Source organism: Cervus elaphus, chromosome 6 (genome assembly GCF_910594005.1).
Source record: "Cervus elaphus chromosome 6, mCerEla1.1, whole genome shotgun sequence".
Lineage (NCBI taxonomy): Eukaryota > Metazoa > Chordata > Mammalia > Artiodactyla > Cervidae > Cervus > Cervus elaphus.
Genome location: NC_057820.1, coordinates 24,625,122 through 24,652,679, shown reverse-complemented (window position 1 = coordinate 24,652,679; position 27,558 = coordinate 24,625,122). Strand labels below are relative to the sequence as shown.

Below are 27,558 nucleotides of genomic sequence, written 5' to 3'. Positions count from 1 at the left end.
CCTTGCCCTTCTTTATTCATTCTAGAAAGCTGTAATGTCTTTTGGAGAAAAACTAGCTCTAACTGAGTATTCTTTCAGATCTTAAGCCTGGATTCTTTTATGATATAAAAATTCTGCTGAGTCATCCCTTCCTTGGTCAGTGAGTGACACTAACTGGGAGGAAAGACAGGACTATGAGGAAATCCATTGGAGGGAGTAAGAACCATTAATATCTCATGGTTACTGCTGCCTCCCAGAGACACACACTGAATGATTAGTTCATATAATCTTTGCAAAAACCAATGGGAGGTGTAATTATTCTCATTTTATTTATTTATTTATTTTTTAATTATTCTCATTTTATAGAGGAAAACCTAAGGCTTAGTTAGATCAACTAACCTTGTACACTGCTAGCAAGCTCTTGAATCCAATTCATGCTCCTGACCATGAGACCTAAGTATCCTTACCATGTGGGACTGAAATAATTTCTTTAGGTATCTGAGTTTCCCAGTACATTGAACTCATTGAAGTCAGGGCTAGGACCTCATCCATCCTGATACGCTCCATACCCTGCAGTTAGCAGGTGCACTTAGGAAGTAGTATTTGAACTGAAATGGATGAAGGAGAGAGAAGGAAAAGGCAGAGGAGGAGAGGAAAAGGTAAATGGGAAAATTCCCTTATCTAAGCTCTTCTGTGATTTTAGAAAGTTCTGAGAATCCCACACAACTTTTAAAGGAAACAAAATGAAACTGTATTTTCTCACATGGAGTTATTGTTTGTTCAGTTGCTCAGTCGTGTCCAACCCATGGACTGCAGCACGCCAGGCCTCCCTGTCCTTCACCATCTCCCAGAGTTTCCTCAAACTCATGTCCATTGAGTCGGTGATGCCATCCAACCATCTCATCCTCTGTCGTTCCCTTCTCCTCCTACCCTCAGTCTTTCCCAGCATCAGGGTCTTTTCTAACAAGTTGGTTCTCTGCATCAGGTGGCCAAAGTATTGGAGTGTCAGTTTCAGCATCAGTCCTTCCAGTGAATATTCAGGGTTGATTTCCTTTAGGATTGACTGGTTGGATCTCCTTGCAGTCCAAGGGGCTCTCAAGAGTCTTCTCCAACACCACAGTTCAAAAGCATCAATTCTTTGGCACTCAGCTTTCTTTATAGTCCAACTGTCACATCCATACATGACTACTGAAAAACCATGGCTTTGACTATATGGACCTTTGTTGGCAAAGTAATGTCTCTGCTTTTTAATATGCTGTCTAGATTGGTCATAGCTTTTTTTCCAAGGAGCAAGCGTCTTTTAATTTCATGGCTGAAGTCACCATCTGCAGTGATTTTGGAGTCCAAGAAAATAAAGTCTGTCTCTGTTCCCATTGTTTCCCCATCTATTTACCATGAAATGATGGGACTGGAAGTCATGATCTTAGTTGAGTTTTAAGTCAACTTTTTCACTCTCCTTTTTCACCTTCATTATGAGAGGTGTCTGAAATTATTAAATGAAAATGTATGTTAGAAAACAGTGTGATCATCTATCGGAAAAAAAATGTTAATATTAACATACATAATGATAACATGTCAGCATCCATAAAAGAGAAGAGCTGGAGGAATTTCCACCCAACAGTGGATAATGATTTGGGGAGCAATTTAGAATTACATGGGACATTCACTCTGTTATTTCTGTAATACTTGAATGTTCATAAAGAATATTATCCATTTTTTTAAATTAGGAAAATCAATGTTTAAAAAGAAAAAGCATGTTATCCTATTACAGATTTTACATTGTACTCTATACTGATCACCTTACACTGGAGCAGGTAATTATAATGAGATAAACAAATACAGGAAATGCTTCTCTATTCTTTCAAAATGACAATACAAATCTTGCATCATGCCGTGAATCCACCCATGAGCCTGTTAAGTAGGTATTTGTGGTTAACACTTTGAGCTGAGCTGTCTTCCATCCTGGTTTGAATCCTAGCTCTCTGTCTTAGTACCCATATGACCCTGGGCAAGTTCCTTAATCACTGTGCCTTTTCTGTGTCACTCTGTATAGGTCTACCTCTTTCCTTTTAAATGCTGCACGATATGCTTCACAATTAATTTAACCACTTTCTACATGTACATTTAGGTTGCTTCCAGTCTCCAGGATGTGTTTCTAGTCTTTCAACCTAGACTTTCCAGAAAGAATGCTGTCAATCCTTGTCTCCAGTATCACTTGAGGCTGCTGACCTGTTGCTTAATCAGTGAACCAACCTCCCCTGGTAACATTGAAAATGGCCTTTATCTCTTATATTTCCATGAGACAAAAACTCACTGTCTTCCTTCACCGACAAAAACTGTCCTTCTGCTAGTTCTGTTCTTCATTTTGCTTCTGTTTAGACCTACACAGATTTGATAGTGGATCCCACATCTGACCCACACAACCATGCATACTGCTGGTGAGTGCTGTATGTATGCTTAGTTGCTCAGTCGAGTCCAACTCTCTGCAACCCCATGGTCTGCAGCCCGCCAGGCTCTTCTGTCCATGGGATTTTCCAGGCAAGAGTACTGGAGTGGGTTGCCATTTCCTTCTCCAGGGGCTCTTCCCGACCCAGAGGTTGAACCCACGTCTCCTGCATTGCAGGTGGATTCTTTACCGTCTGAGCTACCAGGGATGCTGTATGGACATGCATTTGTAGTGTTGCAGATAGTAACTGAACTCTAGCCTACCTAGTCCTTCCCTATTTTCCTCGGGTTCTGACCTTTGCAAGATTCTAAATAGCTTTCTTGATAATAACTAGGTTGCATAAAGGTCTTTACTTGGGGCCCTGGTCCTGAGGCTACAAAGAACAGCAGGAAACACAGAGGTGCCCTTGTCAGTATGAATCAGCTGCTAGCAGCAGAAGATGCCTTCAACAAAGAAAGAGAGTGAGGAGATTGTCAGCTCCGAGAACTTCCAGGCTTACTGGGCTATTTATGAGAAAGGTCTCTGTGATAGAGGGTAACTAACTTTGAGAAGCTGAAAGCATATAGGGTTTCTCCCTTTCCTGTTACAATCATCACTTCATGAAATAAAGTCTTTCCCAGGTTTAAAACAGTCTTAAATGTATTTCCTTACTTTCAATATCCATTTTAACATTTTATTCAGTAGGATGGTTGTTTACTTGTTTTTCACATTTTTCTGTGAGTGGTTCAAAAAAATAAAAATATTTGTCAAAGTGAATATTACATTAGAAGTTATGAAAAATTCACCTTAAACCCAAATAAATAGCCATTTGAGAAGGGAGGACCTATATGTTCTTCTTAATATTTTCTCTCTGAATCAATCAAGAGTATTCTTTCTTGATTGTGTTTATACTGACCATTAAACAATCCCTAGAACTGATTTTCAATATTCAACAGATTTTGACAGTTGTTCTAAGGTTTCAACATCCAAAAGAAAAGCACAGATGAACCAGGGAATTTATTGTATAGCTATGCAAGAGCTTGTAGTTGCTGTTACTATTATTATTTAGCAAAGACTCTTATGTTTCAAATACTTATATTCTTCATATGAAAACTTTATTTACTTGGAATAATGGAAAAAGGCCAAACTGAATTGGTAAGAAGTAATGGTTGACTGGACTTCAACCATTCTTCAGGTGGTGAAGAATCTGCCGACAATGTGGGACACCTGGATTCAGTTCCTGGGCTGGGAAAATCCCCTAAGGAAGGACATGGCAACCCACTCCAGTATCTTTGCCTGGGAAATCCCATGGATAGAGGAGCCTGGGGGGCTATAGTCCATGGGATCACAAAGAGTTGGACATGACTGAGTGACTAACCCCACCGCCACCTGAGTAGTTGACTGTTTCTAAGTGACATTTAATAAAGTACAATATATATTAAAAACTTATTACTGTAATATTGAAAAGAACATAAACTTTTGAAATAAATTCAAAATCTAAATCACATATATGATTTCTATATGTCGTTTCTTTAAAGATATAACTAAATGTATTAGACTAACATTTAAAAATTCAAAGCATAACTGCTAAGATTGGAATTTAGAGACATATGGCAGTAATCCTAACTGTCTTAAGCTTTTTGTTTGAAAAAGACACTCATTCTCACAGGTTTCTCCTTAGTAATAAGACCTGATAATCGTAGTAGAAAAACAAACTTTTAAATGTGTATACAGAATGAATCAGACCATTCGAATTATGTCAGGTCCTTAATCAGTATAGATTAATATAATGTGATTTTAAATATTTTTAGGTTATCATCTGCTAAGTCACTTCAGTCATGTCCGACTCTGTGCGACCCCATAGACAGCAGCCCACCAGGCTCCCCCATCCCTGGGATTCTCCAGGCAAGAACACTGGAGTGGGTTGCCATTTCCTTCTCCAATGCGTGAAAGTGAAAAGTGAAAGTGAAGTCGCTCAGTTGTGTCCAACTCTTATCAACCCCGTGGACCGCAGCCTACCAGGCTCCTCTGTCCATGGGATTTTCCAGGCAAGAGTACTGGAGTGGGGTGCCATAGGTTATCATATTTAACTCAAATTGAAATTGGGGTTTGCAGGTTAAACTAATTAAGAGAAGTGGGAAGGGACTTCCCTGGTGATCCATTGGTTAAGATTTTGCTTTCTAATGCAGGGGGTGAGGGGTCAATCCCTGGTTGGGGAGCTAAGATCCCACATACTTCTGGCCAAAAAACCAAAACATAAAACAGAAGAAATATTGGAACAAATTCAATAAAGACTTTAAAAATGGTCCACATCAAATATATATATATATATATATATATATATATTTTTTTTTTAAAGAGAGAGTTGGGAAGAAAAGGAATTGGTGAAGGCTTGGGGAGGAAAGGGCAAAAATGTGCCTCTTACCAAGTGTAAATCATATGGTACATAAATTATGTCATAATGCGTGTGTGTGTGTATGCTGAGTCGCTCAGTCGTGTCTGACTCTTTGCAGCCCCATGGACTGTAGCCTGCCAGGCTCCTCTGCCCATGCAGTTTTCCAGGCAAGAATACTAGAGTGGAATTTCTTACTCCAGGGGATCTTCCTGACCCAAGGATTGAACCCTCATCTCTTGCGTCTCGTCTCCTGCATTGGCAGGCAGATTCTTTACCACTAGCACCACCTGGGAAGTCTTATATCATAATAAAGATGTTTAAAAGAATCATAACTTTAAACAAAAGAAAAAGTATGCAAACAGCAGGTTGCTGATTGGCCAAGCAAACCCTTTCTCTAAGATTAGGTTGTGTATTTTTTGTATTTGTTACCCCCTCATAAAATATTTTAGCATTTTTAAAGCTTTATTTCTTGATCAGTATATCTGTTTTCACTAGAAGAAATAAAATGCTCTGGATTCTAGTGTGATGCACTATTTCTGGGAGTGATCTTGATGTAGGAACGAAAAGGCAGCATGACTTGACAGAAACCGTCTTGGCATTTATCCAAATATACACCTGATATGTGTAACTATTTCACAGTCATTTATCATTTATGCTTTGGGAGGAAGGGATGGGCCATTTTGAAGGGGAACTGAAGGACCAGGTGAGGGAACTTACTCCTAGCTCATACAGAGAGCAGTCTGCCTAATTTTCTATTGCTGTGTAGATTTTTTCATTTCCAATCTCACCTTTGATCCCAGGAGACAATTTGTTTTCCTTTTATCTACAAGTATCTGGTGATATATCTAAATTATAGGTAGAAGTTAAAAAGTGTTTTTCCAGAATCTGTGGTACAGCGGAAGCCCAGGACTTCCTGTCATAGTGATGGATTTCACTGGTGTCATGCAGTCTATGTGGGAGGTAAAAGTTAGATCTAAAGTGTTTCTAAAACGTTTTCTTTAAATTGCAGTCCAGGTGATTTACAATGTTGTGTTAGTTTCCAGTGTGCAACCAAAGTGATTCAAATATGTATACAGCCTTTCCATTATAGGTTATTACAAGATATTGAATATAGTTCCCTATGCTTTTCAGCAGGACCTTGTTGTTTATTTTATATATAGTAGTTTGTATCTGCTAATTCCGAGCTCCTAACTTATCCCTTCCCCCCTTCCCCCTTTGGTAACCATGCGTTTATTTTCAGTGGCCAAAGTGTGTTTTGAATCACCAATTTAAAGTGATGTTTCACACAGGAGTAGAGGAATCTGGCCCAGCCTTACAAGATTTCACCTGACCGTGAGCACTCAGAAAGGAAGGCAGAGGAGCAGCAGGGGAGGAGGGCTTATCTCTTCTGCCTACAGAGCTCCTGGCTGTGTCCTCAGCTAATAGGTCTTACTTCCTCGACATGGCGGCAGCAGCAATATGCTTTCTAAGCAGTAAGGACTGACCACCCTGTTTAAAGCTTAAGTTCTGAGCATCATCTGCTTCCACCTAAAAGTAGATCCCCACAGGGCATTAGGACACAGAACAGGCAACATTAGCCTCCCTGCTTCTAACACCTAGCAACAATGTGGGTGGGTACCCCTCTGGCTGTGTGGCAGGTGTATATATATTTGTACATGCCTGTGATACCATGATGCAAACAAAATACAACTTCAAGGGTGGGTAATACCTTGGGGGAGGGGGAAGCCTGTCCATGAAGATATCGATAAAGAGGTTTATTTAGTAGTTTTTGTAGCCCCTAACGCTTCTGCATTGTGCCAAGATATTATAAAAAGCACAGCCAAGTAAAGGCAAATAATATTAACTCTATGGGAACTGAGGTTTCTAGTTCCTACCTAATTAGACATTCTCTTTTCTGTGTCTATATGTGTATTTATCATCCTAAATATAGAACCTGATATATATAAAATAATATATAAAAACTACTATATATATAAATAAAAACTACTACATATAAAATAAAATTTTAACAGGCATGCTGCTTGAGGGAGAAAAAGCCAATTTCAAACCTTACTGTTAATCTCTGGAGATGCATGTGAAAGCCATTAAGAAACGTACTTTTTACAGGAAAAAAAAATCTTTTTTCCACCTCTATTGAAAGAGGCTGGACGAGCCTTTAAAGAAAGATGAAACTGAAAATAGCACCATACCCTCCTTAAGAATATTGAAGGAGTACCTCTATCTCAATGCAAAATAAATGCAGGTGTGTATACTGCCTAAGACCCCAAAGGTTGCAAAGCTGAATCCAGAATTTCCTTTAAGATTACAGTCATAACCTGTTAATAATCACCTGTTCCTCATCTAGAGATGATGCTCAGGAAACAAAAGAACTGGGAAGGGAGGTTTGAACAGCATTAACGATCAGAAACAACCTGAATCTCTCCAGTTGATTTATACTGGAAAAGGACACACCACGGAGGAAAAGGATGGCTATTTTCCTTGTAATGCGAGCTTTGTTTTTTTTTTTTTAAGAAGTGAACTTTTTACCTTGTTCATTCATGCTTCATTTGATCAATTACTAACTATATAGCCCCTGAAAAGCGAGCGCGGGCTTTTTGAAGTGGATATTTTGTTCTGGGATTCCCCCCTTCGTTTCAAAATGGGCGGGGAGGTGGAGTTAAGACACCTTTCTGACTGTGAACCGATCAAGCAGCGCCCGAGTGTGTGAGTCGGCCCCCTGAATACCACGAGGACCCGACGACGTGGACTGCGGGGAGACGGCGAGCGGAGCCCGGCTCTTGCAGCCGGGAATCCTTTTTCAAACCTTCGGGAGCCAGCGCTACCATTGAAATGCAAATCCCGTCCTGAGCGGCCGGGCCAATCGGCGAGGCTTCCTGTGCGATTACCTGGTGGCGAGCGCGCAGCGAGCGCGGCCCCTCCGGCTCGGCTCCGGCGGCCCGGTAGGCGTGGTGGTCGGGCGCCCCCTCACCCTCCGGGCCCGGCGCCCCGCTTCACCCCCAGCAGCCCGGCGCCCCGGGCTCGCCGCTGTAGCCGGGGCGCAGGGCGCGGCCGAGCCTCCCATTGTTAAGCGCGGCCCGGCCCCGCCGGCGATGCCCCGCGCCGCCGCCTCCGAGCGGCGGCGAGGTTTGAACTTGGCGTCGGCCCCGAGCCCCGCGCGGCTGCGGGGGGCGACCGCGGCCCGGCAAGCGGCGATGGTGAGTGTGGGGCTTGGGTCCGCTTGCCCCGGGCGGGGCGGAGGGAGGGCGGGTACCCAGCCGTCTGCTCTCTAAAGGGTGTCTATTTCGGTCCCCGCCGCGACTCTGGAGAACCCTCCCTGCAAGGATGAGTCCTCGGGCGGGCTTTCTCTGCCGGCGGCTGGGGTAGGTGGCGCCCTCCGAGGGTCCCCCTGACACTCCTGGACCTTGGCCTTTTTTTTTTTTTTTTTAATAATTTTATTAGGGAGGCAGAAACTGCTACTCTGAGAGGAAAAGAATTGCAGATTATTGACAGCATGAAAACTTTTCAGGAGAAATGATCTGTGAAATATTTTAATTTTGATAAATTGCTTCTTACGAGGGCTCCTGCTGAGTTTAGAACGACTGGCCTTTCTTGGTTTCACTGGATTTGTTTCTGTAGGAAAGATCCCAAGAGTGCTTTTGAGGCGCATGCCTGCCCCTCCCCCCTTCCACTTGTTCCACCTCGTAAGGCAGTTTCTTTTTAAAGGTGTGTTCCACTGTCATGGTGCAGGAATTAAATCATAAAAATGAAATGATACCTGACACACGCTTTGCTGTGAGCTGCCAGAGAGAGAAAAGTGCTTTGCTGAGGGGTGGGGGAGAGGTAATGAAATTTCAATACATCCAGCATCCGGTGGGGGAGGTGTGACCGGCTTTTTCTTCTCCGATGTATTTTGGCATTACTTTCTTTTTTTTAGCCGTGTTATTGTTGTGGTGCACTTTTGTGCATGGAGGCTCTTGGAGAGAAAAGGAATAGAAGCCCACATGTATATAATCTCCATGTGAGATTGCTCTGAGATGTCAGGGTGAGGCAGGAAATCTTAGCACAGGGGCTTCTAATGATAGTTCTGTGCGTCTCCTGTTTCTCACTAGTTAATATTTTAAGGCTAGTTATATTATCATTTCCAGCTAAAAGCACATTGGTCAGACATATGCTTAATCTTGCCTCAAATAATCTCACCGGAAGTTGGTTTACATTTTAATTAATTTCGATGGTTAATTTTTGTCTTTAAAAAATTGTTGTCTTAATTACAAAAGTGTTTGATGATAATGGCAGAAAAGGTGGCATATACAGAAGTAAACTGTCCTTAACAATAACATTTATGTTCTATTGGTCAAGGCCTATTTTTTCCATGGAAGCCTAGTTATTTGAAAGCTTTGCAGCTGTATTGGAGTTTTTAAAATTGCTAACAAACCTGGTTGAGGAATTTAGGAATTGACAAGGAAATAAATTTATACTTTAAAAACTGTTATAACCAACAATAACTTATTCACATGGTTCATGGGATGGAATTTATTGTGGCAGTTTCTCTTGAATCAACTTCCCACATCTGCTCCAGACAAATGGTTTCTGTTTGTATAGCCTGTTTTGTAAATACATCTCTACCATGAAGGCAAAGTGCCCAAACACATACGCCCTTCCAGTGCTGGTAACTAGGTTCATAGAGTTAATATTTTTATTGGTTTCTGCATCAGAACTTCCTTGCTGTACTCTTGATAAAACCCTGGAGAAGGTTACCAAGGATGTTGTAGAGAATTTACTTCCCTGGAGATTTTAAGAATAGGATAAACATCCATCTGCCTAGGATAGCTTTGGTGCAATACTGTTTGGATAAAGACAGGCAAGGTCACTTCTCAGAACCCCCAAATTGAGAAATTCTAAACAAATTTCAGTCCTCAGCAACCTGAAATCAAGGGAAATAAAGATTGCCTCAGAAGCACCTGAGCCCAGGATGTGGCAAAGCCCTGTTTTGATTTATGTTAAAAAAAAAAAAAAAGATTCTCCTTTGGTTAACAAGATTTTAAATTTACCCCCAGGACTTGCCAGTCCTTTTCTGTTGATGGATAGAAAATCAACAATGATTTATTTATTTTCTAAGATGTTCTAGGTTGACTATAGCACAAGTTCCGTAATTTCAAGTAAATGAGCAGATTCATGGAAATTAAAAGTTCTGCCTCCCAAGACTTAGAAGGTAAATAATCTGCCTGCAGTGCAGAAGACCTGGGTTCGATCCCTGGGTTGGGAAGATCCCCTGGAGAAGGGAATGGCTACCCACTCCAGTACTCTTGCCTGGAGCATCCCATGGACAGAGGAGCCTGGCGAGCTATATATAGTACATGGGGTCACAAAGAGTTGGACACAACTGAGCAACTAACCCTTTCACATCTTATGTGTTAAGTCTGGTTATGTTTTTACATCAACATTTTACTTTCTCCTCCAAATGTTTTCTTGACTTTCCATTTCCAATGTAGAAACTGTGTGGTACTTTCCCCAAACCAAGTATTCCTGTATGTAACTTGTGTTGGAGGCCATCCTCCTGAGCTCTTGCTCTGCCAGTAGAATCTCACGGGTTGCTGCTTCCTCCGCCCTCCGGTTTGACAGAAGTATCCTGTAATCCTAACCACCATGTGACCTCAATTGCAGTGACACCTTCCTCCCTTTCCGTGGGCACTTGATCAGGAATAGCCATCCCTCGCCCTCCCTACAGGATCACTGGGAGGGATTTACTTTCTAGGAAAGGTCATGTCAAAAAAAAAGTGGGGGGCAAGTCAGGAGTCTCCTGGCTGGCTGTTTTTTTACCCCCACCTCACAACCCTTCAGCTTGTCCTATTTCTCCCTGCACGCCAAGCATGTTTTCTTACGCTTTGGTAACACCCAGAGAAGGAATAGGAGTATGAACAATGATCGTTCATTTGTTCAACAAACATTTGCTATGTGGGAGGCCCAGCAACTGCAGATTGGTCCTCTGTCCTCAAGGAATTTGTCATATAAGAGAAGAAATCAAACATGTCAATAAGCTAGTGCCATTCTGAGGGAATAGAGTCCAGGGGTTAAGAACTTGTTTGTTATAAAGTTAAACATACATCAACCTTATGACTCAGCGTATCCACGCCCAGCTATTTACCCAAACTGACGAAAACAGATGCCCACAAAGAGGCTTGTACTGGGTGGCTATGGCGATGTCATTCATAATTGCCAACAACTGAGAACAACCCTGTGTCCACCAACCAGAAAACAGATAAAGTGTGGTACAGCCACACCAAGGGAATACCACTCAGTAATCAAAAGGGGTGAACTTGTGACAAACACAAGAACCAGGGTGAATCTCAACCATTATGTTAAATTGAAAGGAGGCCGACACAAAAGAATAGATAAGCAGTTCTATTTATGATGTTCTAGAACAGGCAAAACTAATCTATGACCATGGATGTTAGTGGTTACTTGGGGGTGGGGATCGAGAGAGTTTGACTGGAAAGAGGTGACTTTTGGAGCCATGGAAATGTTGTATGTCTTGATTTGAATGATTGTTACACAGTTATCAAACTCCATTGAACTGAGCGTTTGAGACATGTATTTTATTGTATTTGAAGCATTAGCTCAATTAGAGGCAGGGCTTAGTTCCTGGAGATAGACAAGAGTATATATCTCATCTCTGCCTCTAGGTGTATGTTACTTTGGGCAAGTTATTAAATGCATCTGAACCCGGAAGCATTGGACAGTAATAAAATACCTCCTTCATAGGGTTGTTTTAAGAATTGTTAGATAATCAAAGTATTTAGTTTAGTTAAGAACTCAGTAAGTGTCCCGTCATAATTTGTTTGGGAAAGACAATGTAAACTTTGCCAAGTCCAACAGAAGCATTTTGTTGTTAGAATGATTTAATTCATTCACTAAGCATTTACCAAACGTTTACTGAGAACATATTAACCCCTGGGAATTCAGTGATGAATAATAAAACATTTTACACCCAAAGGTTCATAGCTGCCCTGATTGTGTGAATGTGTGCCCATTTCTCATGGACTTTTTTTTTTTTTTCAGAGCAGAGGCACTCTCTAGGGTGGTTTTGTTAGTTTAAAAAAAGGTTCGGGGACTTCCCTGGTGGTCCCGTGGCTAAGACTCTGCACTCCCAATGCTGAGGGCCTGGGTTCAATCCCTGGTCAGGGAACTAGATCCCACATGCTGCAATTAAGACCCAGTGTAGCCAAATAAATAATTTAAAAAAAAATTTTTTTTAATAGTTTAAAAAAGCCTCTTGCTTAAGGTGGAGATTTAAAATCCTGTTTTTATTTTTTTTTTTTAATGCTGTTTTCTTAGACACCAGAATTTCTTCTTATCCTTACTACAAATCACAACAAAATGGTCCTCCGTAAAGGCAGTATAGAATTGTGGAAGGGTCTTAGGCTATGAAAGCAGAGCAGCCTGGGTTTGAATCTGAGCTCCGGTGCATGCGTGCTCACTTGCTTCAGTCGTGTGCGTATCTTTGTGACACTGGACTGCAGCCCTCCAGGCTCCTCTGTCCATGGGCTTCTCCAGGCGAGATTACTGGAGTGGAGTGGGTGGCCGTGCCCTCCTCGAGGGGATCTTCCCAACCCAGGGATCAAACCCGCATCTCTTAAGTCTACCTGCATTAGCAGGCAGATTCTTAACCACTAATGTCACCTGGAAGCCCACATCTGAGCTTTACTGCCTAGTAATTTAGGGTAAGTCCTTAAATTCTTTAAGCCTGAGTTTCCATATCTGCAAAATGGTGATAAAAGAAGTGTTAATATATATTATCAGATTAGGCTGTTTTAAGGATTAAAATATAAAAATAACTATCCTGGCACCTAGTGGGTATTAATATCTAATGTGTGTCAAGTCCTTGCTAAGAGTTAGGCTCTGTCTCCAACTCTTCTTGTATCTTCTTCATACTTGTATGAGGTGTAGGCACTCTTATTGAGCCCTTTAAAGGTGAGAAAACTCCAAAACCACAGGAGAGATGAACTAGCTTGCTGAGGGCATGGAGGTGCCAGGGTTGTAACCCCACAGATCTTGCCTCTCGACTGAGGAGGTTGTTAATAGATGTCAATTACTTTTCCCTTCTTCTTGTTGCTGTTGTTCACTTGCTAAGTCATGTCCATCTCTTTGCGACCGCGTGGGCTGTAGCATGCCAGGCTTCCCTGTCCTTCACTATCTCCCAGAATTTGCCTTTCCCTTTTAGGTGAAATTATTTTTAAGATTTAATTACTGCAGGTAGAAAGTGACACCAATAAGTGGTGCTTGGGCTACAATGTTGGGCGGTGGGCAGGTGAGCACCGGTGATGGAGAGTGGGTGTATCTCAAATACTTGATGTGTCTACTTTCTACCTTATGGAGGGGGACTCGCAGGAGACACGCTTGTGAATATGGTCAGGGTCTTTCCCCAGCCCCTCAAAAGTGTTCCTGTCAGCGGCCCTCTCTGACTTGTGAACAAAGAATGTGGATTTGGTTGAGATTTTGTAGAGCCCTAGTAGGAGCTGACATAGATGCAGTATTTTCTTGGCCTCTACCAGCAAGGCAAGGTGAGAAATGTACCACAAGCCCTGAAAAAGAAATGTAGATCCTTGTTGTAATCTATTTTATACATATACATATATATACACTACTGTGTGTCTGTTAGAATATTGTTGTTCAACCCCATGGACTGCAGCACGCCAGGCTTCCCTGTCCTTCACTATCTCCCAGAGCTTGCTCAAACTCATGTCCATTGAGTCAGTGATGCCATCCAACCATCTCATCCTCTGTTGCCCCCTTTTTCTCCTGCCCTCAATCTTTCCCAGCATCAGGGTCTTTTCCAATGAGTTGGCTCTTTGCATCAGGTGGCTAAAGCATTGGAGCTTTAGCTCCAATATATATGTTAGAATATATATATGACTGAATCTCTTTGATGTACACCTAAATCGAATACATTATAAATCAGCTATATTTTTTAAAAATTCAGAGGAACATTAAACTGTTGCCCCAGGATATTTTATATTCCCCATTTTCGTGGCGTTTCCTCAACTGCCAGATTGTGGAGAACCCTGAGCTAGAACTTTATAAAAGAAAAAAATCCCAAGTGATAGATTGAGAACCCTACTGAGTTAATGAAGACATATGAAGTCACATTGGCCAGTTAAAATAATATGTGGATGCCTTGAGGGGAAGGTAGTTAAACAAGTATACGGACATGATTCCCTATGTAGATATGAGCCTTTTTCACCGAATTCCCAGGCCTCCCCCCACTCCCCGCCGCCAGAGTACAGGTTTTTATGTAAGACGCTCTCTTAACGTTCTCAGTATCCATGGCTGTCTTCTGTAGTGTAGCTTGTCAGCCAACCTCCAGACCAGTTTCTCAACCACCCAGGTCTGTGTAAAACCCACCAGGGAAGCCCCTCAGCAAGCAGAGTGGGTGCTGCTGGGGCCACAGGCTGAAGCCAGGGGGCACGGAGGAGCCCCTTTACCAAGTGCTGCTTGTATTTAAAGGAACGTCACCGTGTACCAGTTTTGTCCACCCAAGTGAGCCATGTTATCTCAGGGCAAAAGTCCTGGTGGATGAAACTTTGGGGGCATCACTCTGAAGGGGAGAAAAGAAATCTGGAGAGAAACCCTGCAGCTCTCTGCTTGTGTCCGAGCCCTGGAGGCTGCTTGGCTCTATTCAGGTTCCACTAGTCTCTTACTCTGATCCACAGTAACTGTGCTGGGCTAAAGCTAGGAGACTTGCAGGACCGTCACTCGAAGGTCCGTCTCTGCTTCTTCCCCATCGCCTCCAGCCTCTTTCACTCAACTTAAGCCCTTTGTGTTGGTTCCCATGGTTACCTCTTCACCACCAGCAGCTGGAATTCAGTAGTGAGAGGAGGCCGCCTCCCCACTGAGCCAGGTCTGGCTGGGGCGGAGGCCGCTGATCCGCCCCTGGTTCGTGGCACGGGGTCACAGTCCAGTACCTTCTCTTTGTCGTGGATTCTGTACTTTTCCCAGGCTTGGCGTGCTGGCATTCTAGCGGGAGGGGAGACAAGGGGTGATGTGCGGCTCACAGGGTATTTCCTCTCTCAGCTGGCCCGGGGTGGACCTGCCAAGTCCCTGCCTGTTGCCACCACCTTCTGTGTGCTGGTGCCCAGGCGAGGGGGTAGGACCTACTGTGCTCATTCGGAAGAAGATGACCACTCACTTTCCCACCTGCTTTTGTTTTAGCTTTTGTGCCCGGCACCATCTGTTTATGCCTGGTGGACGTTAACAAGACCAGGCTCTGGTCTGGAAGGAATTGGCATCCACGGCAGGTTTTCCTCCAGCTTGGAGGACCAGGCAGGCTCAGGAAACCTGGGGATCATGGGCAGCCCCAAGGTTCAAGAGGAGAGCACAGCCAGCTCAGAGTTCATCTTGAAGCTTCAAATCAGGTGCTGTTTGAGGCCTAGATTCCTACTCGGTGAGAGTTCCATTGGCCCCAGAAACAGGAACTGTAACTGCAGGTGGAAATTAAGCAGCCCTGATGGTGAAGGTGAGAAGTTACCTATAGAAGCCACCACAGACTGTGGCTTCTGAGGATGCCAGTACTGGAAGAATAGTCATGCTTTTCCTGGAATCAGGCAGCTCTATTCTAGAGTCCGCTCCACCTACAGGTATCTGAGCCCCTAGGTGATGTTCGGATCAAGGTTAAGGGCATGCTTCCGAGCCTTATAATGTGTGGAGTCTTGGCTTTACCACTGTCTTTGTGATCTTGCTGTTGCTGCTGCTAAGTCGCTTCAGTCGTGTCCGACTCTGTGTGACCCCATAGACGGCAGCCCACCAGGCTCCCCCATCCCTGGGATTCTCAGGCAAGAACACTGGAGTGGGTTGCCATTTCCTTCTCCAATGCGTGAAAGTAAAAAGTGAAAGTGAAGACGCTCAGTCGTGTCCGACTCTTAGCGACCCCATGGACTGCAGCCTACCAGGCTCCTCTGTCCATGGGATTTTCCAGGCAAGAGTACTGGAGTGGGGTGCCATTCTCCTTGTGATCTTGAGCAATTTACTTAAATTACCCATTCCTCGGTTTCCCTTTTCTATGAAAGAGGGAGAACACTTCATAGGGTTATTATGAGGATTGACTTTGTTATGTAAAAGTACTTTGTAAAGCCCTACACAGGTGCTGGGCTTCCCAGGTGGCACCATGGTACAGAACCCATCTGCCAATGCCAGAGCACATGAGACGTGGGTTTGATCCCTGAGTTGGGAAGGTCCCCTGGAATAGGAAATGGCACCCAGCTCCAATATTCGTACCTGGAAAATTCCATGGACAGAGGGCCACAGTCCATGGGGTCACAAAGGGTCGGACACAACTGAAGTTTAGCACACACGTACACACAGTTGCCAATTTGTAATATTTTTAAATGATGTTCTGAGAGTGCCATGCTAAGCTAAAGACAGATTTTTGTCAGTCTTTAGTTTACATGTGTCCGTGGGTCCAGAATTACCTGGAGACAATAGGGTAGTGTTGGGGTGAGTGGGGACACCCAGGATTATAAAAAAGAAAAAGAGAACCCTGAATTGTATTACTTTAACCCTATAGTAACCAAGGGCTTCCCAGGTGGCGCTAGTGGTAAAGAACCAGCCTGCTAGTATAGGAGACATAAGAGGCACAGGTTTGATCCCTGGGTCAGGAAAATCCCCTGAAGAAGGGCATGGCAACCCACTCCAGTATTCTTGCCTGGAGAATTCCATGGATAGAGGAACCTAGAGGGCGACAGTCCATAGGATTGCAAAGAGTCAGACAGACTGAAGCACCTTAGCACAGCATTGCACATAGTTACAGAAGGAAAGGAAAAATGATGGGGACAAGTAGAAACTTAGCCAGTGGAAGCATAGTTACAAACACCTTGAAAAGATATATTATAAACCACAGACCATTACTTTTCTACAAGTTGACTGCAGTTTGGGTACCTTGCCTTCCATTTAAAATGTATTTCCAAAGAATATAAAGCAACAGCTGGGGCAAAGCTTGGGAGACAGAATCCCACTTTGGGTGATAGCAGAGGTTGGAAACATTTAGGTTTGAGATTTGGAGGGAGGTAAATAGCATGGAATGTCTGTTATCTACCCCAAAAAGCAGAACGAATCTTGGATATTGTGGTCACAAATGCAGTTAGCGTGAGCTTAAAAAAAGTGCATGTGAGCTTCTTTCTAAAACCCGGTAATCCTCTTGGGCAAAGTAAGGATTAGGCCTCCCCCACAAACAAGGGGGTGAGTTCCATTTTGCTAAGATCCCTCAGCTGTTACCAAATTTAGCCAGGGACCTATTTTCTTGTGATGAGTGACCACCTCCATTTACATTTTGCACGTCCATCCCTCTTCTCCAGGCAGGTCTAGGATAGGAGCAACTTATTTGCATGTAGATGGAAGAGAGAAGGGCTTCCTTGATGGCTCAGTGGTAAAGAATCTGCCTGCCAATGCAGGAGACCTGGGTTTGATCCCTGGGTCAGGAAGATCCCCTGGAGGAAGAAATGGCAACCCACTCCAGTTGCCTGGAGAATCCCATGGATAGAGGAGCCTGGTGGGCTACAGTCCATGGGGTCACAGAATTGGACATGACTGAGCGACTGCACCCGCATGGGAGAAGGAAACCCCACCTCCCACAGACTGCAGTCCCCTCGCTTCCAGAGCCAGGGTCCGTCACCCACTCCCAGTTGCAGGAGGATAAGGGGTCTCACTCCCTAGAGCCTGAGGTGAGAGGACTCCAGAGGCTAAAAAGACCTGGGCCCAACCTCATCGTGTTTTGAAAACAGCCGTGCAGACACATTCGCTGATTCCCATCCCTGCTCAGTGCCTGAAGCTCCCTCTGCTGAAACGAGGCTTGTAGAAGAATCCTCAGGCTGATGCTGTCAGCCTTGATGCTCCAGAAAAGCATTTCTTTCACACTGGTTGCTGGGCCTTCTGCCCCAGTCTGTTCCTAAGGGGCCCAGGGAATGCCTTTCATTTCCTGTTCTTATATGCGAGAACTGTGACTTTAAACATTTATATCTCTCACCAAATGCTTTGGACATTTGCAGTTGCCCTCTGTAAGGAATGAAAGAGCCAATCGTTACACCCGCATCCTATCACACACCCATTGGGTGCCTTCCCGTACTCATCTCTCTCATGTAGGCCACTTGGATCATATGATAATAGCTCCCTTCTTGTGGTGGTTATCACGTGCCAGGCTTACCAGATCCCACAGCTGTGTCACCAGGCAGATAATACTCTGTCCCCTTTTTACAGTGAGGTCCTAGGGCTCAGATGGAATAGTGGCATGAAGTCTTTCCATTGCCTAAACTTACTCCTAGGGTAGTACATCCACTGTCATTTCCCGACAAAGATTTTCCTTTAAAAATATAGAGAAATTAGACTGAGATTCATTCTAGTGAGGAAAAAAAAAATTAAGGCTGATTTTACTTTTTCTGATAACTATAATCATAAATGTTAATTGTAAACAATCTGCAAGATACAGAAAAAGAGAAGAAAAATATCACCCTTAATTCTATCACCCAGTAGTAACATTTTGGTACTTTTTCTGGTCTTTTGTCTTCATTCATAGCTTTCTGTCATATATGAATGGCAAAAGGGTCATGTGGCAGAAATGGTCATGTGGATTGGCATGTGGCTGATGCCTAAGAAAAAAGCATGCACAGTCTTGGGACCCTCAGGCATTGCATGAAGAGTGGTGTGGTCTCCGGCCAGACTACTTTCTACTTGTCTTATTTCTTTTTGCTTTCTCTATCTATGTGAGGATCATTGCTGTCTCAATTGATAAGATTAATAACCTATTAAAGCACAGCATCTGGTACACATCATGTGTCCAAGAAATGTAAATTTCCTTTCCATTGATGAGAAGGAAACACTGCCAGGCACCATTCTAAGAGTGTGTTACACATATTCATTCAAGCCTCACAACTACCCTTTGATATGGGTATTATAATATTTATAGGGGAGGAAACTGAGGCGCAAGAGGCTGTGACCTGCCCAAAGTCAGACACCTGCTAGGTGACAGAGCCAGAATAGGAACCCAAGCAGCTGGCTGCAGAATCCACATTGTTCATACAGGTTATGCAGCCTGCCACTTACTGTGTTGATTTAAGGTCACACTCTTGAGTGTGTGTGGCTGGGGCAATATGCTCCAGTGGTAAAGATGTCACCAGTTTAATATAAGCGAGGGCCCTTGGTTTTCTTATGCGCTTGCCCTGGACTGGTCATAGGGCCCTGGAGGTGGTAGCATTGCAGTCCAAAGTAAATATGGAGCAGATTAAGTATTTAATAGGTAGGTTAAAAGATCTGGCTAATCATTTGGTTTTTTCCCCTACCCACCCTTTTCCAGTCTTCGTGCAAGTTTGGCATTGAGGGTCACTGGCTTAAGATCTGGAGATAGTTAGGCTTATGGTTTCGGAAAGGGTCAGAAATATGCTGAATGTTGGTGTTGTAAGTTGTACACTTGTTCCATTTGGGAGGTTTCAGGGGAAATCAAGTGAGAAAAAGCGTCAACACGAGGCACAGGAGGTACAGGTAGACACAGGGCCGAGACCTACAAAGCACCTCTGTGCACGGCTGAAGGGTTATGCGTGGCCTCCTGTAATAACCATACTACCAAACCAAGGTGGGTGAGCAGAAAGAAGAGGTTTCTTTGAGGACAAGTAAAGGGCATGCCTGGAGTGTCCCTGGTAGCTCAGCTGGTAAAGAAACCACCTGCAGTGCAGGAGAGCCCAGTTCGATTCCTGGGTCAGGAAGATGCCCTGGAGAAGGGATAGGCTACCCACTGCAATTGGACTTCCTGGTGGCTCAGATGGCAGAGAATCTGCCTACAATGCGGGAGACCCAGGTTCAGTCCCTGGATGAAGAAGATCCCCTGGAGGAGAGCATGGCAACCCACTCCAGTATTCTGGCCTGGAGAATCCCATGGACAGAGGAGCCTGGTGGGCTACACGGGGTGGCAAAGACTCAGACATGACTGGGTGACTAAGCACAGCAAAGGGCCGCTTACAGTGGAACTCACTGAAGAGGATGCAGGCCTGAGGGAACACAGAATGAGCTTCTTAGATGGTAAGTAATAATTTAAAAAGCAAGTGAAAAAAAATAAAGAAAAAAAATAAAAAGCAAGTGAAGTGGAAGTCTCTCAGTTGTGTCTGACTCTTTGCAGCCCCATGGACAATACAGTCCATGGAATTCTCCAGGCCAGAATACTGGAGTGGGTAGCCTTTCCCTTCTCCAAGAGATCTTCCCAACCAGGGATTGAACCCAGGTCTCCAGCACTGCAGGCGGATTCTTTACCAACTGAGCCACAAGGGAAGCCCCAAGAGAGGGGAAGAATGAAGGGACAGTGACCCAAAGGTTCCATCTAAATACATAGGAACCAAAAGATCAGTAATAGGAACAAGGGGCTTTTCAAGAGAGGGCAGTTCATTGAGAACATCTGTGACACCTTTGATAGATGCCCAGTCATCAGCCAACAAAGAACAGTTGCGTTAGGCCAAGAGCAGAAATCTGAGTCAGCGGGCATGGGTTCTTAACATCTTCCTCCACACACTGAAGGGGCGGAGAATCCACACCCTCTCTGCCTCCTAGAGACTGAAGGGAAGCAAGGGGCTGGGGAACCTGAGGTTCTGATACGAGGAGAGGCCTGGAAACAGAATGCAGAGAGGATGACATGCAGCTACCTGCATAATGGACTTGGAGCAGCAGAAAGAGAACATAGGGACCCAGGCACCCACAAATGCAACTTCACAGAGCAAATTATGAAAAATGAATACATGCAAGCACCCCGCCTAAATCTAAAGGAATTTCTCCAGGGAACTCTGAGGACAACTTAGCCCTGTATAAGTGCACTTCTGTCTGTTTAATCTCAAAAAGCATTCTGGCGGCTTCGAAACATAAGGCAGCAAGATGGTGCTGAGCTGTGCCAACTGTTGGGCGAAGGGCGTGGTCATTGGTCCCCCTGCACTGTTCCTGTCTACTCCATGAAAGCCAGCTGCTATGACAGGGTCCAACAGTTAGAGACAAATTCTACTTTATAAAGGAATCAACTCACAACCTTACATGCTGTTGTTTGTTTGACAGCTCAGATGAGTCCGACTCTTTGTGACCCCATGGGCTGTAGCCCACCATGCTCCTCTGTCCATGGGAATCTCCAGGCAAGAATACTGGAGTGGGTTGCATGCCCTCCTCCAGGGGAATCTTCCCGTCCCAGGGATCGAACCTGCATGTCCTGAATTGTTGGCAGGCGAATTCTTTACTACTGAGCCACCAGGGAAGCCCTCACAACTTTATATAGAAAGTGACTAGAAGAGGTCCCCACCTTTCCCAAAACGTGTAAACAATTTAATGCCTTTAAAAGTTGAAGGGCATAGAGCTCCATTTTGGATGCATCACACAATTCTTCCCTTTACAGTCAACTGTGATTGCTTCTATAAATCTGCATTGTCTGCCTATCATGAGCCACTCACTGAGGCCCTGGGTATGTAGTGGTTTAAAAGCACAAAACTGAAGAAAAGCCAGCTGTGGACCCTGAATTGGCTGCACTTTCTGTCCAGTGCAATCCATGTGGAAATAAACATTTACCTGCGGCCCCAGGTGCAATGACAGGAAAGACCAGGTACTGGGCAGAGACTGTATGAGGCAGATGCAGTGGTCTCTAAGGAGGCGGTGTGCTCCCTGGACCAAAAGGCTGAGGATGAGCTGGCCAAGCAGAGAATCAGGAGGAAGACTATTCCAGGTGAAGAGAACCACATGTGTGAAGTGGAGAGCTTGGCAGGCTCGGGGCGCTCAGGACAGGCCAGCAAGAACTGGGCAAGCGAGAGAGGAGATGTTAAAGAGCAGGCAGGAACCAGGTCACCCAGGCCTCACAGCCATGCTAAGGAACTTGGATTTTCTCCAAAGTGCATGCGGAAGCTACACAAGTTTTATTATTAGAGATGACATAATCCACTTAGTTTTCTTTTTAAAGGTGGCGCTGGCCCCTGGGTTGGAGGGGGACTGGAGTGGAGGTGGCTGGCGAGGAAGCTTCCCCAGGCAAAACACAAGCAAAAGAACAAAACTGCTGATTGTCAGAACTGAGCTCTTCCTAAGGCTGTAACAGCCCATGCTAAGGAGATTGGAGCCCCCTCTGCCCATCCTCATGGAAATGTAGTAGAAATCAGGAGCTAAAGGGATCTGGAGAGACCCTCCCCAGACACCTCCCCTTGGTGTTCAAGAGACCTACAGGAACAGGGCGATCTGGAACTGCTTCTTCAGTATTGGCTGAAGCTCAGTTCAGAAAGCAGATAAGGACTCTATTAAAATACCAAAGAGTAGAGCAGTTAGTACATATTCATACCTTATGACTTACATATTCATACCTTATGACCTGTGCTGTTTTTCAGTAGCTAAGTCGTGTTTGACTCTTTGCGACCCCATGGACTGCATCACAGCAGGCTTCCTTGTCCTTCATCATCTCCCAGAGTTCACTCAAACTCTTTGAGTCCACTGAGTCAGTGATGCCATCCAACCATCTCATCCTCTGTCATCCCCTTCTCCTCCTGCCCTCAGTCTTTCCCAGCATCAGGGTCTTGTCTCATGAGTAGGCTTTTCTCATCAGGTGGCAAAGTATTGGAGCTTCAGCTTCAGTCCTTCTTCAGGGTTGATTTCCTTTAGGACTGACTAGTTTGATCTCCTTGCTGTCCAGGGAACTCTCAAGAGTCTCCTCCAGCACTGCAGTTTGGAAGCATCAATTCTTTGGCACTCAGCCTTCTTTATGGTCCAAGTCTCACATTCATGTATGAACAGTGGGGGCTGGGAATATGAATGTACTTATCATAGGAAGTAGAAATGCGTAGGTGGTTGGCTTGGATTTCTTGCTTCTTATCTGGCAGAGAAAGATGACACTGGACTAGTGCATCACAATCATTTTGTTTTAGCCCCTGGTAAATCTTTCAAGTCAGCTCTGATTTCTGTTTCCTTGTTCATAGTTTGTGGTGCTGAGACCAGACAGTAGTAAGAAACAATATTAAAAACAACCTTTAAAAACATCTTACCAGTTTGGCCAGCAAGATTCACTATGGAATTTCTTTTCACTAGAACAGGTGAGTTTAAAAGTTGTTTATTTGTTGCCCCGATTATTCCAGAAAGAGTTTAAGGCAGAGAAGGTGTGTTCTGGGTGCTGGTCATCCTTCCTGCCTTCCTTTCAGCCTTGCCTCCTCCTTGGTGTCGAGCATCCAGGCGGCCCACACGGGAGCCTTGTAGCCAGCCCACCCAGGGTGGGGGGAGGTGAAGATTGGCAGGGAGGCTGTGCTGTGACTTAGCCTGGGTGCCACCGTCAGCAACACGCAACCCAGGTTTTCTGAGCCCTCACACCTGGTTGTTAACCTCAGCCTGGTCCCCCAGAGGTCATTGCTGGGGTGCTGATCTCTGCTAGGGGTGAAAAGAATCCTGCGTGAAAAATCCTTAAAAGAATGAAACAGCCTCCTGTTCTTCTTGCTTCCATCTCTTTCCTATTTGCCTCCTCTTCCTTCCAGCCCTTCACTCCAGACAGCCTGCACCTTGGACCTTCCATCCCTTGGTGCTTCCCAGGGAGGGGTAGGGGCTAAGGAGAGAGAAAAGGGCTCAGCCATTGTGCAGAGAGGGCAGAGCCAGCAACTGTGGTTTCGGCCCCAAAATGAGGAAGTTATTCAATGCCACAAAGGTTTTGTGAAAGCTTAGGCCTGGTGTTTCTTTTTTTCTCCCACGGACAGCAGCAGGGTCTAGAGGAGAACCGGAAAGGCAAGCTTGCTGTCCAAATGGATTCTACCAATGGGTGGCTGTGGATGTGCTGTGTTATCTTTACGTTCATGGTTTTGATAAGATGCCTTTGAGTCTACTTTCCACCTCAGCTTAAACCAGATGGCCACTGGGGCAAAAAGAGCCTTGTCCAGAGTTAGCACGTCAGAGCTTTTTCTTGTGGCTTAGGGCTGTAGGAGAAATCCTAATTAGAGACCACATGATGAATTCTGCAAAAGGCTCTGATGTGCTAACTCCGGACAAGGCTCTTTTTGCTGTTACTTCCAGCATAAATTAGGTCTTTTAGTTGTGTCTATTTTACTTAAAGATCTTGGCTGAAAGGAGCTCTAAAATGAAGGTTGAAGACAATAATGAAAATGATTCATTAATTAAGCAGATACCCCATGTGTATGCAGTATGCTGGACAGTTAACAGACATTATCTAGAAGCTTGATAGCAACTCTGCAGGATACATATAATTATAGGAGCTGATTTGCTGAGTGCTGAATAAGTGAAAGTTGAGTTGCTCAGTCGTGTCCGACTGTTTGCAACCCCATGGGCTGTAGCCTACCACGCTCCTCCGTCCATGGGATTTTCCAGTGCTGAGTAGGTACAGACATTATTCTCTGTGCTTTACCTGAATTGGGCTTCCCTGGTGGCTCAGATGGTAAAGAATCTACCTGCAATGTGGGAGACCCAGGTTTGATCCTGGGTTGGGAAGATTCCCTGGAGAATGGCATGGCAACCTACTCCAGGATTCTTGTCTGGAGAATTCCACGGATGGAGGCTGCAGCCCACGGGGTTGCAAAGAGTCCGACATGACTGAGCAACTAACACAACACTTCTCAACAACGCTATGAAAGCCGTTGTTCCTGTTTCAGAGATGCAAGAACAGAGGCAAGAGGGGACACGGTCACAGAGTTTGCTCAGTGGCTGGGGCCAGGACTTGACTCAGACTCCAGGGCCAGGCTCCTCCTGCACTGTGGGTTCTGCCATATTCTCAGGTCCCCCATGAGGAGCCCGAGGCTCACCATTTACTTGCCCAATGTCATTCGGCTCACAAGTGACAGAACCTCAACCAGGGCTTCAGACTTCCAGTCTAGGGGAATATTGATTATATTCCAAGTCAGGCATCCTCAAATCGTTGAGAAAAGTAAGGTAACAAAGGAGGCGATTACACTTAGATAAAACTAAAGATAAAAGCTTACAAGTGGAAGCTCCCTACTGACTGCCTGATCATCTCCCTCCCTGCCCTGAAATACAAAGAAATCAATACCATGCCTAATCCCACTGCTTCTCACCCAAGACCTGTGTAGAAGAGAAACCGCAGGTATTTGCACCTTCTTCAGATTCCTGCTTATAGGAAGTGGTGTGGGGGCTCTCAAAGAGACATGAAAGCATATCACTGGTACCCAGCGTGGCAAACCTGCCTCAGAGCCTGATGCAGGGAACAGACAGACTCTGATCAAGAGGAGACCTTGAAGGTGCAGTCAGGGTGTTTGGAAATTAAGAAGCCAAGACTTCCACAGAGAGGAAGTGCATCTGTTCCCATGGGGAACGCACTGGCCACTCGGGGCTTAACATTTTTCTCTGGCTCCCTGGGTGTATGGAGGAAAAGTGTTAGGGAGATGGTGTTAGGGACTGGGGGCGGGAGGGTGAATTTAAATGGACACACAAAAGGCTTGCCTCCAGCGCAGTGGAATCTAAACCATCTGAAATAGCTCAGGCTCCAGCGTTGGCTTGTGCCAACGGAGCCAGGGCTGGTGCTCTGGGAGTTGCTCTCCTTCCAGCTACCCTGGGTCGGGAGGCAGCAGAAACTTGTCTCAGGAAACCACCTCCTTTAGTGAGTTCAAGTTTTTCACTTATTCACTAACAGATCCTAAATTATAGGTGGGTTCTTCTTCATAATGGTCAATGCTCTTTCTCCCCGCTTGGTTGGAAAAATCTAGAATTCTGAGATGGGAAGTACACCTTATTGCTTATTGTAGAAACACAGATAGGAGAGGGTGACAACCCCCACCAGTATAGAACACCTGGGTGGGTGCAGGCTTAGACCTCTGCGCTCAGCTGCGCTGCTCTAAGCCAGCTCCACGGTGAATTCTCATATCTTATCCATGTTGGATTCGTTCATCCACCCTGCCTGTGAACACCACCACACTCAACTTCTTGTTTTCCTCTTTTCTCCAGAGATGCATGTGCAGACCCAGGCCCTGCAGACACTGGCACCTCTGACTCCTTCGGCCCAGAGCACCTCACCTCTGACCCCCAGCACAGGAAAGTGGCATGGTCAGGAGGGGTTAAACCTCGGCTGAAGCACAGGTAAGAGGCACGGAGGACCTCATTGAGTGGTCTGCAAGAGGGAGTTGGCTGCGGAAAGAGGGGATGAGAGCCGAGGCTGGTCACGAATACAGATGAGTGAGAGAGGTGAGGAGGTCAGGCGGAAGCTCGGAATTCAGAAGGATAGCCATCCTGATGACAGTTTCCAAACTAGGTTCTGAAGAAGCATCGGGTTCCTGGCAGGTAATCTGAGGGGTCCCTCAAATCATTTGATGCAAATATCTTTTTAAAAAAATACATTCACAGCCATTTTTAAAACTGTAATTAAAAACACTCAAAGAGATGTACCAATGTCCTACACTTTGGAAATGACTCGTGTGTTACACTGTACAACAAGATGGATTCATCTTTGAGCTGATACTCATTGAAAATTTCTCATCTCTAGTTGAGAAATGTCCTGAGATTACAAAGTTGGCCTAATGAAAGCTTGCAGCTACTTATCTGAGCCTTCTGTGTGCTAGGGCTTTGCGTACCTCATTAGATTCTCACCCCAGTGCTGTGATGTTTGCACTAGTGTAAAGGCATCTAGTTAGGAGGTGGTGGGTTCAAATTCAGTTTGAGTTCACAATCACTCCACTCAGTAATCAGCATAACAGCGTAATTCATAGGACAGTTGTGGGGATTCAATGAGATGAGGTATTCAAAGCACTTAGCACAGAGTCTGCTCATGGGGAATGAGATATAAATGTTAGGAAGTAAATATTAGGTGCTGGTATATTGATGATGTGGTTCTCATTCGTATCATCCTTTTCATCACTGTCATGTAAGTCTGTGTGCCAGCATGAAAGGCAGTATAATATAGTAAGATGGGGTCCATGGAATCAGTCTACCTAGAATTCACATCTTAATTCTGCCATTTAATATATAATGCAGGGGCAAGAAGGATGGGGTGGGATGGATTGGGAGATTGGGCTTCCCAGGTGTGGGGCCTAGGGGTAAAGAACCTGCCTGTCAATGAAGGAGACATAAGAGATGTGGGTTCAATACCTGGGTCGGGAAGATCCCCTGGAGGAGAGCATGGCAACCCACTCCAGTATTCTTGCCTGGAGAATCCCCATTGACAGAGGAGCCTGGTAGGCTACAGTCCATAGGGTCACAAAGAATCGGACACAACGGAAGTGACTTTGCACGCACGCACACATGTATAAAATAGATAACTATTGAGAACCTACATGAGGAGCTACAGTCCGCGCTCTCTGGTGACCTAAAGGGGAAGGAAATCCGAAAAAGAGGGGATATACATATGTGTCTAGCTGACAGACGATGAGGTGGCTGGATGGCATCACCGACTCGATGGACGTGGGTTTGGGTAGACTCCGCGAGTTGGTGATGGACAGGGGGGCCTGGCGTGCTGCGATTCATGGGGTCGCAAAGAGTCGGACACGACTGAGCAACTGAACTGAACAATGATTCACTTTGCTGTACAACAGAAACTAACAATTGTAAAGCAACCATAAGCAATAAAAAAATACATCTATATATAATATAACTGCAGACAAGTTCTTTAAGCTCTGTGTTCAATATGTAAAGTGTGTTTAATAACTACTCTTTGCCATTCAGTTGCTGAGAGGATTGAAAGCATATAGAACATTTGGAGTGGTACCCAGCCCATCATAAGCTCTCAGTATGTCAGTTATCATTGTTGTCAGTTATCCTGATTTCAGTTTGGGGGCGGGTCTTTCATGTAGACATGTGAGCTTGG

General features: G+C 44.8%; 1 protein-coding gene across 5 annotated transcripts in view; it reads left to right on the top strand.

Moving 5' to 3' along the window:
- Nucleotides 1-27,558, top strand: part of SHROOM3 (shroom family member 3) — a 318,796-nt gene that overhangs the window by 235,305 nt on the left and 55,933 nt on the right. For 3 of the 5 annotated variants that reach the window (XM_043906411.1, XM_043906413.1, XM_043906412.1), the window contains one exon: nt 25,707-25,838. In XM_043906411.1, coding sequence (XP_043762346.1) covers nt 25,707-25,838 — 132 coding nt within the window. Of the gene's footprint in view, nt 1-7,501; nt 7,739-7,847; nt 7,994-25,706; nt 25,839-27,558 lie in introns of those variants that run through there. The other 2 variants (XM_043906415.1, XM_043906414.1) reach the window with 2 other exon arrangements.